General features: G+C 28.6%; 1 protein-coding gene across 1 annotated transcript in view; it reads right to left on the bottom strand.

Moving 5' to 3' along the window:
- Positions 1–16599, bottom strand: part of LOC107451861 (Glycoprotein-N-acetylgalactosamine 3-beta-galactosyltransferase 1) — an 85500-nt gene that overhangs the window by 9976 nt on the left and 58925 nt on the right. The window contains exons 3-4 of the mRNA XM_071183689.1: positions 3355–3670; positions 724–1081 (exon numbers count right to left, since the gene is read on the bottom strand). Coding sequence (XP_071039790.1) covers positions 724–1081; positions 3355–3670 — 674 coding nt within the window. The remainder of the gene's footprint in view (positions 1–723; positions 1082–3354; positions 3671–16599) is intronic.

Raw genomic sequence — 16599 nt, 5'->3', positions numbered from 1 at the left:
CTAAGGAATTTTTTCTATTTGAGATAAAGCTTTGAAGTAAACTTTTTTATATTGAGTATAATACACTTATTTAAACTGTGCATGGAATAAGCATTTTATGAGGTATTACAATTTTTACGGCATGTTATATATACCTAACAGGAATTTTTACCCTTTTTTTCTACTTTTTTACAAAATAATCTATAAAAAATATTCTAATTGATATATCAACAAATGAATGCACAAAATTATTAAGATAAATATTGCAAGCACTATGAAAAAAACTTTTTTTGAAAATATGTTAAAATAAAAAAGCCTTAGGGATTTAAAAATTTAGAATTTTTTCAACTTTTTTTAAAATTTTAAAAAAATTAAACAGTTTAATTACTTTTTGAAGATAAATTATTGATTATAACTTTGAGCATGTAAAGCATCCTCAAAATGGATGATTATACCTTTATTTTAAAAAATTGTTGCAAAGGTACTGTGCAAAGGTACTAAAGCAAGCAAAAACAAATATAATATTATAAAAAAATATTTCTCAAAAAGATTATTACATTTTTCAAGTGCAAAATTACCACATTTTATCTATGCAATATAGTTGTATTTGAACACTGCAAAATGTATATCATTTGCATTATGTATTTTTATTATAATTAATTCCCTAAGATGAATAACAAAACATCACACTTTAATTTTTTCTTTGTGAAAGTGAAAATATTTAATTCTGAAGGGAATATGTACCTCTGTAGATGCATAATAGATGTACTGCCAATACCAGGAATCTTTTGGCACATGACCAGGAATGAGATGATGTTCAGGAACAAAGGGAAAAAACCTTCCCCTGCCTAAACTGTCTCTAGTGTCACCGGCTTTCACGCCAATGCTTTCCAGGCACTTTCCTATCTCCACATCCTCAGCCCCACCATCGTCCGAACGACACTTCTCTCCATCAGGTATGCCCTTCTGTACAAATCTTTTGACAGCCTCTTTGCTCAGAACGTAGCCTGCTCCACCACTCATGTAGCCTTGCTTCACGTAAGGCTTAAATCGGCAACCAAAATAAACTGGTTCACTGGGATTGTGTGACATGAGCATGTATCTGAAAATATGTAAAAGTCATAAAAACTACATTTTGCGAGAATACAAATAAGTTTGTAAACAAAACAATGGAATTTTTTTAAGTAATGAACTATTACAAATTAAAATTCAAACGTAGACAAAATAAAACCCAAAATGTACTGATCTGCTAAATATGAGGAACACTAAATGATTTTAATATTCAAAGAAACAGAATCAGCTTAGCTGTGAAAAATGTAAATGACATTACATATACTTAAAAAAAAAAACTAATAAAATAGTATTGCAAACAAAGTCTGAAAAAAATAGAAGGTAAAATTGCTGAGATACCTCATTTGTAGTTGTATTGATTTAAAGAAAGCAATGCTGTTAAAGAAAGGGCATTAAAGAGAACTTAAAAAAAAATTTCAAAACAGGAATAAATTTAATTTCCTGTTATCCTGATACCCAATAATTTATTAAAAAAATTTGTTATTTTGTTTACAATTTCAGCTCCAGTCAACTGTTTCAAAATATAAAATTGTAACATGTAGCTAATATGCCATTTCTCATCAACTCTTAAGTCTACTTAAAAAGCAACAAACAGGTTAACAAAATACCAAAATTTGCAATTTGGTAAATTAAAACTTGTTGCTTTTTATGCTTAAAAAACTAAACAGCTTAGAAAATAAGTGTAATATTTTTAACAACACTTTTTCATTTAGGTAGGCTCCAAAATTATGTCTTCAAAAAACTCTAAAATGTTCATAGTGAAACAGATATTGCCTATCAAATTTCTATACTAAGTTAGAACACAAATCTATACATGGCAAGATTTGGCATTAAGTTAGAGAAAACTAAATTTGACTTCTGATTTAATCTTCATAGTTACTTCATAAAAGTTAGAGCTAGTGCATTAGTTCTTAGTATCTGATAGAGCCATATAAAACGATAAGACATTGGCATTCACAATAATTGCAACCAAAAACATCCTACAACACTACCATATAGCACAAGTCGTCCATTAGTCATCAAGATTTCTACCACATAGTCCAGTGGATTAATCATAGATGATCTGTAGTGGTTTCAGTACAAACATCTTATAGATATAATAGGCACACCATAGATGTGGCTGGGCATCTACGAAATGACCACTATTAAACATCTAGGGAAATGTCTCCTTATGGTTGATAATCCAATAATAGGCTTGTATTCCATTAGATATCATTATTAGAATAATATTTAAAAGTTTCAGAAGTTGTTAATTCTTTTGTAACTTGTTATTTTAAAGTCTGGAGGTAAATATTTTCCTAATGATAAAGACTGTGCTTTGATTATGACCCAGACAATTTTCTATTTCTTTGACCGTATTGTTATAATGATATTCCTGTTTAAAATTTTTCTATGCCAGTTCTTAGGCATTTCTACATCATGCTTATGTTTGAATTTTATTATAATTACATTAGTTAAGCCTAACAAAGTCGATCATAGACTTTTCAAATTGTGCATACATCATTACATCTAAAAATCAACAACTAAATTTTGGCTGTCAACTGTTAGAGGGCAGAAGAACTTCCACAGGCTGTGTAATGGACAACCACAAGACATGCACAAGGGTTATAGTGGATGTTTCCAATGACAGCCAACAGACATTCACTTCACGATTTTGTGCTATATGGGTTGCCACAGTGTAATGTCTTTGACCCAAAAAAATAATAATAATCAGAACAAAATATCCATGTAGACAAAAATATTTTTAATAACATACATTAACACTATTCCAAAAATGAGAAAATGAAAAGCTTTCAATACATGACTGATGAGATACTTTCTTAGAGATCAGTCTGGTGCTTAGTATTCAGTCTAGTTCTTAGAGATCAGCCTGATTCTAAAATTAGTCAAGTTTAGATGTTCCTATACTGAATTTCATTGATACCATAATTGATTAAATGGAACTCAATTTAATAAATTGGCTTATTTGATTTGTAATTAACTAGGAACAATCTTTGTTTTATTTATAATAAATCACAAATGTAAGAAATTTAATTCCGTAATAAAATTTTTATAGAACTACAATCTATTTCAGTTTTTAAGAATTACTCTTTTTATACTAATTTAAACATCAAGAAGAATTTAAAATTAAGAAATTTCTAACCAGGTCCAATTAATTTATTATAATAATTTAAAAAAAAAATTTTTTTGGCAGCCCATCTCATACTGGACTTAAAACTTATATTTCTTGAAAGTAGTGGATGATAAACCCTTGCACACTTCAGTGCCAAATAGAAATATAAATAAAAACATTCATGACTTCACCTTAAATTTTCAACGACAACGTAAGTGTCATCATCTGCTTTCATAAACCAATCAGCTTCATCAATGTATTTGTCGTGGACATACGTGAATGCTTTTTTAGTTTTTGCCCATAGGTGATCCCTGCCCTCCTTTACGTCCAGCGCTATCGCAGGCAAATAGGGATCCTCTTTTGAGCTCATGAACAGAAGGATGTTGCAACGTTGTCCCCATGTAGCCTTCACATGTTTAGCTTTACGTTCATGGTTATCTGGACCTGTCATCACCCAACACAGAACTCGAACTTTCCGAGCAAGTCTCTCTGCTTCTGCCGCCTCTCCTGCAAATATAAAACTTTTCACTACCAATGCACAAGGTGTGGCTTTAATTTTAAGAACTGATCTAGATAAATTTTATTTTATAAGAAATACATTATTGTCAAATAATCAAGTTATAAGTTTGAAATAAACCCTTATGTGGCATTATGGCCCAGTTCTCACGTTAAATTTAATGATTATTGCATACTACAGTACAGAACCCGTTATCCGGAAATCAGAAAACCGGAAAACCAAAAAACCGGAACGAAATTCGATTAATTTTTACGTCATTTTTTTAAAAAATGTTTTTTTCCTCATAAGATTTTAGGATTTCTCTTTGTTTTTTGAAAGATGTTTACCTTACCATCATTTTGGAAACAATCATTAGTGTATTCCTTCATAATTTTTTCTTCTTTTTAAGATTATTTCCAAAAAAAAAAAAAAAAATTTTTTTTGTTGGGTTTAACAATAAAATAAAAGGCTTTTTGTAGCGATTCAGAAAACCGGAAAAATCAGTTATCCGGAATAGCGATGGTCCCGATCGTTCCGGATAATCGGTTCCCTACTGTATTATTGTATTACAATTAATATTAAACTTAGCTGATAGTATTTTCATAAAATTAAAGCGAACTCAACAACACTTCCAGCAATGCAGTTTTTTACTCGGTTGTAAAAGTCTCTGAAACTACTTTTAGAATGTTCTTCAATTCTGATGTCAGGGCATTTTTAACATCTTTATCTAAAACCTTGTTCCTTTATCAAATTTATCGGATGTAGTTTCAAAGGTTGATTAAATATTACCATACTCTTCTTTACTCATACTATACATCCACCATACTCTTCAAACAAATAATATGAAAACTTCTTCTAGTTTCCAAAACTAAAAAATTGGCTGAAGGAAAAGGATTAAAGATGTCGAAGACATCAATGACATCTGAATTGAAACACATTCTGAAAGAGGGTATTTAAAGTTGTTTCTGAAACTTTTACAACAGATTTTTTATAAAAGAATCTTTTACAGTACAAATTCATTGTGGCAGTTGGAATGCGTATCGAAACATAAATGGATATGTAATTCACATAATATTTTAAGGATTTATTATAACAGTCCTGGAAGTTAATAGCCTCACTATGTACAAGAGGTTTAAAAATTAGCTTTCAAATTTTATTCAACTTAGAAACTACTAATAAAACATGCATAAAAGTTTTTTAAAAAAATTATAAAAGATAGCTTTGATTCTAAGAGAACTTTTCCTAGAAAAAGCACTTTCTAGGTTGAAAATATCAATGATTTAAAATAAAAAGGAGTAAATGATAAGGGAGTAAAGTATTTGTACAGTAGTATTTGTATTTTTCAGGGTTGGGAAAAATTAGGATTTTAAAATTTAAAAAAAAAAAAAAAAAAAAAAAAANCTAAAAAAAATAAAAAAAAAAAAAAAAAACTGTTTTATTTTACATGAATTGGATTTCTTTTTATTCAATTCAGATTTTTTTAAATTTTTTTAAAAATAATATTATAGTTAAAATTTCTTACTAAATTGGTTAAAATTACTAAATATATCATTGAATAAATAAAATATAGTTATGTGTTTCTTCCTAATGAATTTTAAAGGTTGGGAGACTGTCAATTAGATATCTAATGAAGAGTAAATTATTAGTTTAGACCAGAAAAAATAAGAGAAAGAAAAATTATTTTAAGTTATTCTGGGAAGAACAAGTTTTGATACACTCAAAATACATATTTAATAAGTTTTAAAAGCATTGCATTTAAATGGATAAAATTGAAATACGATTTTTGCCAGAAAATTATTTGGCACACAATTAGTGAAATAGTATAATCTAAAAGATTCATGTCACTCTTATCCAAGTCTTCATTTTTTATTTTCAGTCTATTTTGAAATATAATAATATACAGGCAAATTATTTCTTAGTATGAAATCTTCATTATCGATGAAATAAGACTTTTAAAAAAGTCACCACCTAAATAATGTATTTTTAAATTATATTGTATAAAAAATATTTAATACTTAAATTAATATTTTTTTAGAAAATCATTTGAATAATATTTAAAAAAAATCAATGCTTTTTTTTTAATAAAATAATGTAACTGTAATGTAAGAACTATATGTAAATATAATAATTTACATTCATTATTTCTTTAAAAAAAATTCCTTATTACTAACATCAGACTTCAAAAAAATCACACTCTAAAGAATATATTTATTTATTATACTGACCAAAATATATTTTTTAAAAAAGTTTATAATTTAAAAAAAAAAAAAATCAGTTTGTTTAAAGAATAGATGGAAAAAATCTCAGTTAATTTAAATCACACCAACGCTAGTGCATTGAGTAGAATTTGAAGAATGATTTGTGATGTTAAATTTTGCACAAAACAAGCGATTAAAAATTTTGCGCAACATGAAGCTTACTGCAATTATATCTAAACTTTCTCACTCTAAGTTTTCAAAATGTAATTGTTCAAACTTCTTTATACAGATTCTCACTTCAATTAACAAGTAATTGTGCACAGTTTACCAACAATTATCCTCCAGTAAATATGTAGCAGATTACAATTTAAACTAAAATTAAGTAACAGGATGATACACATATTAATTACACTTAAGTTTTCAATATTAGTCAGGGCAGGGGCCATGGTGCAATATAAGGGTTTGCATTTAACTTTTTGCAGTAGTTATGGTAATCACAAGCTCTTGGCTAATGCAACTGCAATTTCTTTTCTTAAAATAAAAAAAAAGATTTTTTTTTCTAAAAAAAAAAAGGGGACAGCATTCTTACAAAAAGGGCAAGGGGGTGCATTTACCTAAGTAAACGGGCAGGCAGGATGGGCCACCCTTCTAAAAACACTTAGGGAGAACATTAAAATAAGTATTCATTAAAAGTAATGAATTTTCAAATTTTGTTAAGCAACTTAAATTTTTTTTAAATTAAATATATGCATACTCTATTTGAATAGCAAATGATATTAGCAAAATAATAAACATTATACTCAGAATAACGTTTGAAGTAATGATAGAAATTTTACATACTAAAATGCAATCATGATAATTTAATTTACGAAAACAGACATCGAAAATATACTTTTTTTAATTAAAAATTTCGGGGAGAAGGTAGAATAATAATGGAGTAGCTGAAATATTTAATTATCGGTTACGATAGCAAAATATTCGTCGAAATTCGGATACTTGATGTTACTTTTATTTCTGTTGCATACTCAGTCAAATTTCTCGAAGTAATTGCGAAAATCAGCAGTTCCATATCTTTTTAATTACGCAAACCACCAATTACGTGAGAGAGAAAAATAAGTCCTAATAACTACTAAATATTCAAGCAAAACACATAATAAAAAAAATAGACACCTAATGTAACGAATTTATATTGTATATATTGAGCACATATTTAAAGATTATGTAGAAGAAGAATTAATAAAATATTGAGCGATGCTACATTTCACTAGGTATAGTGACTGGTATTGGACCTCAAGATTTATCTTGGCTTAGAGTTTCGACCAGTGTCCACTGCCCGATGCCAAGCCGCCGACGGCCCGCTTTTGAGTCGCAGCCGTCGGGTTGGGAACCGCTCTCGTTAATTAAAAAAAATTTCAATAAAAAATCTTCCTTCCTATTCTTTAAAACTTCTTCATTGAAAGATGCTTCTCGCAAATAACAATTTTTCATACTATAATTCAATCACAAATGATCCACCTAAAGTCACCGAAAATTATGGCATCTAAAAATAAATCCTCGAACTATTTCGAAATCTACGGAAGAGTCTATCCTTGAATAGTAACATTTATAAAAGCTCCATTCAGCTATGATATCATTTCTTCTGTTTTGTCCAACAGACAAAATGCCATTTCCATACGCGTCCACTCTCCCATCATTGTTAGACAAATCGGCCACCTTTTGCGGCAAAACTCCCAATTTTAATAATGTCCCATTGTAAGAAGCGACGGATATATATTTTTTCTCTCCCCTATTGAAACCCTGACACATACGATGTCTAGTATTTATGAGTGGTCATTGTGCCCGATATCGAATTCCGCAACGCCCTTGGTGTGTTACTAGGTTGTTTTTTTTTTTCCATTAATAGCAGAATGGCTAAAGGTCAAAAGGAAGTGTGGTATTACTTTCAAGAGCAGCCCCATCAATAGATGATGCGATACACAACATGGAAAAGGTTATGTCGATTAACATTCTCATTTAAATTGCGTCTACAAATAAACATATTTGCAAAAAGGGGAAAAACACGTTGTTACAATGAAAAAAGTGTTTGAAACTGTGCTGCTTATAAACGCAATTTTCATAGAAAAAATTTTTTCCGACTATTTAGTAGTACAGTAATCCCTTGAAATGAACATTCATTGTGATATTTCTCATTGAAACATACATTTTATTAAATAATGGCTTGAATAATTCACTTATCTAGGGGATTAATATTATTTTTAAATGTTTTGAATATCGTTACATTAGTTAGTTTAATCATATCACTGTTAAAAGAAAGAAAATAATTCACGTGTCCTTAAAATAACAGGAAAAGAAATTAAACTTAAATCGGGTATATATCCTGACAATCTTTGTAATCCCTAAACTTGTTTCTAGAAAAATGGAAGTTTCTTGCCCGCGAATTATGAAGAAAGATGTTATTTAAATGAATTATGTTACAATTTTTTTTAAAAAATAACTTGCCAGATCTGAATGTTTCTTGTCTCTGAATGTTTCATTTGTCATAGTTTGCAGAATATTCCTCAAGAATCTTCTTCTTAATAAAAAAATTCGCGCGTGATATCTAACTTTTTCTTAGAATGTTTTTTTTATACAATTTCAATATTTTCTGAAGTTTATTTCTTCAACTGTTCTGTTATGAAATGTAAATACATTTAACACTAATCGTGGATACAAAATTAATATTTACAGTATAAAAATTTTTTATTTACTCAGTTATTATATATGGATGGTGTTTTCAATATGCAAACCAAAACAGTCTCGAGCTCTTGACATGCTTTACTTCCGGTTAGAAAGTATACCGCTGCTTTGCTTATTCTGCGAGGCGATATTTTCAAACAGATAATTTAATGACAGAAATAAATTATATAATTTCTCAGCTGTATTTCATAAGATTTTGATGATATTAATTAATTCTGGTGAGTTTGAAGTGTAAATTTGTTTTAGTTATTTATAGACGTATTGTTAAAAAAAGAGGCATGGCATTTAGAAAGTACTCGCCTCTTTGGCAGCCCCGAATTGGCCTCTTTTTACACGTTTATTACTGTTTGTCCTTGTTACAAGGGGCATTATCATACGTTAGTGTTAGCATATTGTTCGTGCTGCGAGATAACAAATTATCATTTAAGTTTAAATTTCGAAGTTGGTATACTGTTGACAAGGTAAGAATTGTTTTATAACGAATTTTTATTTCAAAATGGCGATTCATATAACGATACACTTTTTTTAAACACAAATAATAAACCAGGTAACAAATACACGCATACAAGAAATACTATTCAAGATAGTCTGAAAGCGCCAATGGTCACGTTGGGAGCCAAATGACTGCAAAATGCACCGGAAACAGTAACCCGTAAGAATAGGCAGTCAAGGGCTTGCAGTGTCCCACCCCCCTTAGTGTAGAAAACACCATCCCAATGTATTTTTTGTTCTCGAGGATTAGGTGAAACTTAATAAAGGTGGAGTCTCTGAGTCATCAATAGAGTCGGAGTGGAACATTTCAACTACATCAGTAAATCTTAGAATATAGAATAGACAAACATCAATATTTGAAGGGAGAATAACTTATTACTTTTCTAAGTGTTGTAAAGACGATAACTTTTAAATTTATAGCTGAGATTCTATTTCTTCACAAAAGCCATAACTTTTAACTGCCTTGCAGCATAATAAAAATAGAGAGAGAAAATAAACAAAGTCTGAATCTACAGATCATAAATATAAAACGATCATGACTTTCTTTTAAATCAACAACATTCCATAAAAAGAAAAGAAATATCATCTATAAAAAATAAAACATAAAAATTGAACACTTTTCGTAAATCTTCAGTTCTAATGAGTACTTAACTCATTGATGGAAGGAGCACAATTTTGTGTAATAATATTAAAAGTTACGAAAACAACTGTCAAGTTAAAAAATATGCACGAAATTATTTTTTCATTTGAAACATTTTAAAAATCCTAAACGCAAAGTAGAATGAAATAGAATAGAATGAATTTATTGGAAACGCAAAATTGAATTTCTAAATAGTAAGCTTAAAACTATGTTATAAGAAGAAGAAAAAAGAAATATATTATTATTGCTTTTACAAAAATATTGCAGAACACAATTATATTAAGAAATCCTTAGAGTCTTGTTCTTGCAACTCTTTGTAGTAATGTAAGAAATATCCTTTTTTTTTTAGAAAAAAAAAAGCTCTAAGAAATTAGAGCTTAAATCTTAAGTAAGATAATTTCTTATGTGACTGCCACTTTAGTTATAAAAAACTTAGCAAAAGTATTAAGTTAGATCAAACTGTAACTACTTACTGTTAATATATTTTGGGAAACAAAATCTTTGTTTAATGAAAAAAATGCAATATTGTTTTAGATTCATGAAGAACTGTTCTGTCGCTGCAGATAAAAGAAACAAATCCTTCTTAACAACGGCAGAATTGAATGAAGCCGAGANTTTAATAAAATACTTTTCTTAATTTAATGACAACTGTCCCTCCCAACCAGCAAAAAATTTCTAGTTGCGCTACAGTCTTAAAGGAAAGAAGCAATAAACGGAAAGAAAAATAAAGGAAAAGATTCTTACCAAAGCATATATTTTTTTCATTAATCTACATATTTAAAATAGTAGTTTGTTAGCTTACTTTGAAGTTTCAGTTCGCCGTTTCTTTTTATTTCGAGTGCATTTCTTATCAATTTGAAAAAAAGATTGCAAGACAGAAAAATATTGCTCGCTAAAACCGGGTATTGCTCGTTAAAAGCGACTTCTGTTCCATAGACTTAACATTGATCCAACCAAATATTCTCCTCGGTAAATCCGAGTTCTCGTTAAATCCGAGCTCGTTATAAACGAGTTCGACTGTATAAGAAAAAAAAAAGAAATACATTATTGTTTTTACAAAAATATTGCAGAACACAATTACATAAAGAAATCCTTAGAGTCTTGTTCTTGCAACCATTTGTAGTGATGTAAGAAATACCTTTTTTTTTTAAAAAAAGTTGTAAGAAATTAGAGCTTAAATCTTAAGTAAGATAATTTCTTCTGTGATTACTACTTAAGTTAAAAAAAAAATTAGCAAAAGTATAAAGTTAGATCAAACTATAACTACTTACTGTTAATATATTTTGGGAAACAACAAAATCTTTGTTTAATGAAAAAAAAAAAATGCAATAATTAAGTTGCTATCAGTTTTTATCTTAAAAAAATAAATAAAAATAAAGCGCGGCAGAATCTTGACAGTAAACGGAATAGAGCAACTACATTGCACTATTTACATGGGCTAGTTCCAAGCTTTTTTTTTCATAGCTTAGACCACTTGAGGTTTTTCCTCAAAAGCCCATGTTTTATCAGTATTTTTTCTTCAGAAATATTTAAAATTTACCAAGCCCTTAATGAGATTGTAGGATTGTAGGACTAGGATTTGCTAATTAACATGAAAGCTAAGTGATTGTAGTTAATTATATATCAACTGTTTTGTTGAAATGTAATCATTTTACAGGGAGGTTTCAGATTGCTACCTCTGTTTTTAATGACAGACAACGTGTTAGATAAAAATTTAAAATTATTGAAAAATTTAAAACTATTATTGAAAAATTTATTACTTTAAATGGAAGTTTAGACTGGGAACATTTTTATATAAATCTAATTATAAAAGTAATTATAACTTATCAACATTTTTATAATTGCAAAACAGTTCAGTTAAATACCATTTCCAATATTTTTTTTAATAAAATGTTACGTAATAAAGTAATATTACAGTATTATTGTATAATAAAAGACTACCACTTCCTGTTTTCAGTCTTTAATTTGGAATAATAAATTCATAATAATAATAGTAGAGAATAATATTAAGAAAGAATTATAAAAATAATTACAAATCAATCCATCTAAGTAATGAATAAATAAATAATTTATAGGATAAAATGCCTACAATTCTTGTGTTCTTTTTCATAACAACCAAATAAATCTAGACTTTAGTTAATTAAGGAACCATAACATGCGTTTTTAGAAACGCGATAGAAAATGACAACAAATTGTTTTAGTTCATTTTATTTAGATGTTACATTGAAAAACATCATTCGATATTTGTTGCACCTATAAATTGCTAATATATTATTGGCTCAAGTTTTCTTAATCATAATTATATGTATTTTTTATGCTATGTAAAACTTTTTATAAAAATATGCATCGCAACAAATTTAAATAACATAAAAACTAAGTGTAACAAAAAATAATAAAAGTGGAACGATTTATGAGTCTTTACCTGGACTAAGATCTAATCAACATTAACGTTCCTCTAACATGACACATAAACGCAGTTAAACAAAATCTTATTCAAAAGGCCTTACGGTAGATAATGTAAAAACTCTATTCAGTAATTTGACTTTACATCAAATAAAATTTTGCAACATTAGAAACTGTTTTTTTTTTTTTAAATGAAAATAAACATAACTCGACAATATAACAATTAACATTTATTAATGTATTTTCTATGACACTCAGATGTTTTTTATTGTTTCTGTTGAATGATAAGTGCTTTTCCAAAAGAATATTTAATCAAATATATTGCTAATTCATTAAAAATAATTTTAAAAAATAAATAAATCTATATGCAAAGCAATAGTCGACATCCTGTTCAATATTTAGGTAAATCGGAAAAAAAATTGTCCAAGTTATGGGGCCTGTAATTATAAATGAAACTGAGAGTAATTAAAAGGGAAAAACATTTTATTCTGGAATTCCTTTTTAATTATTTTTCATGAATGTAGCTCCTCTGTAAGGTTGCGCCTGATGTCCTTTCTTGGATGATGGTCCCCCGTGTGTTCTTCATAAAACAGACCATTTTTACATCCTTAATTAAGACATATTAGTATGCTCTCAAAACAAGTTGAATGCATTTTACTTTATAAATAAAGTAAATGGCTTTAATTGCTTGAAAGTCTTTGATTAAATGACAGTAACTTACAATTATCGAGCTTTTGTAGGTAAAACCTATTAATCTAGCACAGTAAAAAAAAAAAACTTACTCTTAATTTTTTTTTTTTTTTAGTGAACCGGAAAAAACCAGAAGGATTCGGGCTGGATCCACTCGGGCGAAAGTTGGTTATTTTCAACTTTTTTCTGAAAGGTCCGGTTTTTGTGGAATTGTGAAAAATCTGCTCATAAATTTGTTCAATCGGGAAAGGTCCAAATTTTAAACTATTGTGAAAATCGCAGAAACTAGCAGTCAGGCATTTCGTTAAAGTCTTATTTTGGCGAATTTGCGTCATACATAATTTTATGATAACTAGGAGACTCTGCCCCCTGCTCGCTAACGCTCGCCAACCCCCGAGAATTGCTACACAATCCTATGTATAAAGTACATAACATTTTAGAACAAAATAAGGATGTTTTACAAACAATAAATTAAAATGCATGGCAGTTAGCATTACCCGAGAAATACCACGTAGAGGTCGCCATGCTGCATTTCTAATCGGGGAGTTTTGATTTTGGCAGTTCCCCTTGCCTACTGCCAATAGAAGTTTCAATTAAATTTTTTCCAAAAAACATTTTTTTCTGCAAAGCTCTAAGAAATTAACACCAAGCATTAACACTGATTATACTCTTCGACATCTACTGTTACATCTTAGCGGCCTCTTAAAGCATTCTCACTTCAATTAATTAATTAATTCCTAATTGAGTTTAAATTAAATATTATCATGTTTTTAGGGCATGAATCTGAATTGAACAACCTGATAATGCTCACTCTGGTTATTGCTTCCGTTTTTAAAAGCGCTATATGTTGAGTCCCCTAAGCTAGATTTGGCATGTGACATTTTTAGCAGCAATCATTGGTCGATTTTCTAACGTTGCCATTCGGGGAGTTGTAATGAGGTTTTTTTTTGGTGCCGTGTAAGAGAAATATATATATAGATTCCGCAGAAATGGATTCTTTCTTCAAAAGTCTTGTTTTTTTCTTTTGAAAATATAAAAATAAAGATGGTGATTTTGAAAGGGGGGAAAAAAAAACAATATCTTACTAGAAGCAGTAATTTTAATATTATGAATTAAAGACGTCATCTACTTCATTGTACAAAAGAGGAATTTTGTGAAGGATCTGTTTTCGCGATAAAATAGTGTGAATGAAGAGTCCGTTAAAGAACCAAAATTTAAACCAAATAATCTCTGATGATTCAGACAAACTCATTAATCTGAGATGCAAATTATAATTTCATTAAAACCATGAAAATCATATACCGTTTGATGTAACACTACAAAAAAAAGAAGAAAAAAATCAACCTTTTGACATTGACTCCAAGGATCACTCAGTTCGTTTTGAAAGTCCTTGCAGCTCCCCAGTTCCATGTTCGATACCTTTACTTTTTACCTGCTTTCCTGGCCCTCAGTATTATGCCCTCTTTAATTTTTTTAAAACGACAAAATCTTCAAAATCTTTACATAAATAATTACACTTAACTCTTTCTTAGTATTGGAAAAAGTACTGAAAACACTGAAAACTGAAAATATGAAAACTGTAGAGAAATAATAAGAAATATATAATTAAATGCCGTTAATATGAAGAACAAAAAGTGGCAATTATTTTCTGGAAAATTTCTATTTCAATTTAATATATATACTTTTTTTAAAAATAAAAATAGCATCCACAGAATTAAAGGGGAAAAAATGGATATTAATGAAAAACGATTCAACAAACAGAAGAGGCAAACTTAAAGAAATACACAAAAATAATGCATACGGATCATAAAGCTCTTTTAATGTTTCGATGAAAAAGTTTTCGATATCATTATTATTTAAATACCTCTCACAGTTATTAAATCTGTTTTTTAAATTATAAGATGCCCTTATTTTTGTTCTCTAAGAAAAAACTAGAACAATCCATTTAAAAAAAAAAAAAAGTTCAGAAAGGATAACAATAAAATGAAGAGCTGCTAATAGATATTTCCTGTTTTCAGTCGGAAATTCTTTCAATTATGTATGGTGGTAGGGTTGCAACATATATAGTTTAACACTTGGTTATTGGTTTAATAAATTTAATTATACATGATTTTGACCACAGCGTCACAGAATTAATTCAATATAATGACGTTTTTTATAAAGTATCCAAAAAAAAAAAAAAAAAAANAACAAAAAAAAAAAAAAAAAACATTTCTTAATTTATTAATGATAATTTAATTTTAGAATATTTTTTTGTAAAATAAACGTTATTGCTAACATAAATATGTAAGCCAAACAATAACACAATGTATGTTCGATAATATCTTTTCAAGAGAACATAACATTACGTCACAGGCATCCATTTTTTTCTCCTTTGAGTGGGTGAAATAAATAATTCTTTTTTGATAGTGCATTAGTTCTGCAAATTTCACAGATAAAAAAATTTATATTTATATGTATATACATACTTAAATTAATTAAATACCTGCAATATAATTAGCTTTACTTATTTTTTTTTTTCAATCGTAGCCCAATTAACATCGATGAAGTTTCAGGAAAATTTTCTTTTTTTTATGGCGGGGGTGGGGGTGGACTTAATGGAATTTTTAATGAATGAAGGAGGCATATACTCCCAGCCACGGTATTGAGAACTAAAAACTTCAAGAATTTTATGAAATAGATGACTCTTGATATCCATGAAAGATTAATTGCTTTCCTATAAACGATCAAGTCATTCAAACTTCATTTATTAAAAATGAAAGTCACTTAACCAAATTAGTACGCCTACACCTACTGCGTAATCCTCAAATGTGAAAATGAATGTGCATGTAAGTACAACAAGGGAAAAACGTCAGAAATAAATCCTCCACTCATCAACGATTGTACAAACATTGCAACACATCCGGCAGCTGAGGAAACAGAAAAATTAATCGGATTTGCAAATGATTCGATTCGACTCGAGTTGTCGCTTAGAAAGATGCTTTCAAAGCTAATACATATTAATGTTGTTAGTTTTTAAAATATGACTTTTCTAAGTCCATTTTAAAATATGACTTTTCTAAGTCCATTTTAAAATGTGACTTTTCTAAGTCCAACCAAAGTGACAAGACAATATTTAGTAATATTCGAACATGAAGAAAAAAACATAGATTATGATAGATTTTATGGTTGCAAATTTTGTATTTTAGTGGGAAATGACAGGTACTTCCACTAACATCGAACTTATTTAAAAGATTTTCCAAGAATTCTTGCCTGTTTCTAAATTCAACATGATCCTTTTTTTTTCTTCTTTTAATCCCATTTCCAACCTACCATAGAAATGCTATAAAATGTGATATCATTTTCATTGAAATATGCTTAAATATCCTTCGGTATATAAACACAGAAAAAGTTTCGCGTATGAAAAATAATATTTTATTTAAGAAATAGAATAGTGCGTGGATGGACCATTGGCCAAAACAATAAACAAATAATTTAGTTCAAAAATTTTTTTTTTAAAATTTGAATTGAACAGAACTTGCAATTTTAGTTCCGTATAAAAACATATGATTAGTTTCGAATGATTCAATAACCGTTTTAGTTTTAAAAAAAATTTCAACAGGAAGTGCAGACTTCAAATGAATTACTAATATTTTATACATGTCTTCAGAACCCTTGGCAATAGTAGAAAAATAAAATTAGTGAAAAATATACATCACAGTGTTCATAATTTTTTATTTTATTTATTTCGCCCAAAAAGGGTTAAAGCAAAACTGGAGGAGAAAAAAAAGGGGGGGGGGGA

Source organism: Parasteatoda tepidariorum, chromosome 7 (assembly GCF_043381705.1).
Source record: "Parasteatoda tepidariorum isolate YZ-2023 chromosome 7, CAS_Ptep_4.0, whole genome shotgun sequence".
NCBI lineage: Eukaryota > Metazoa > Arthropoda > Arachnida > Araneae > Theridiidae > Parasteatoda > Parasteatoda tepidariorum.
The sequence above is the reverse complement of the archived record's forward strand: the minus strand, read 5'-3'. Positions and strand labels throughout refer to the sequence as shown.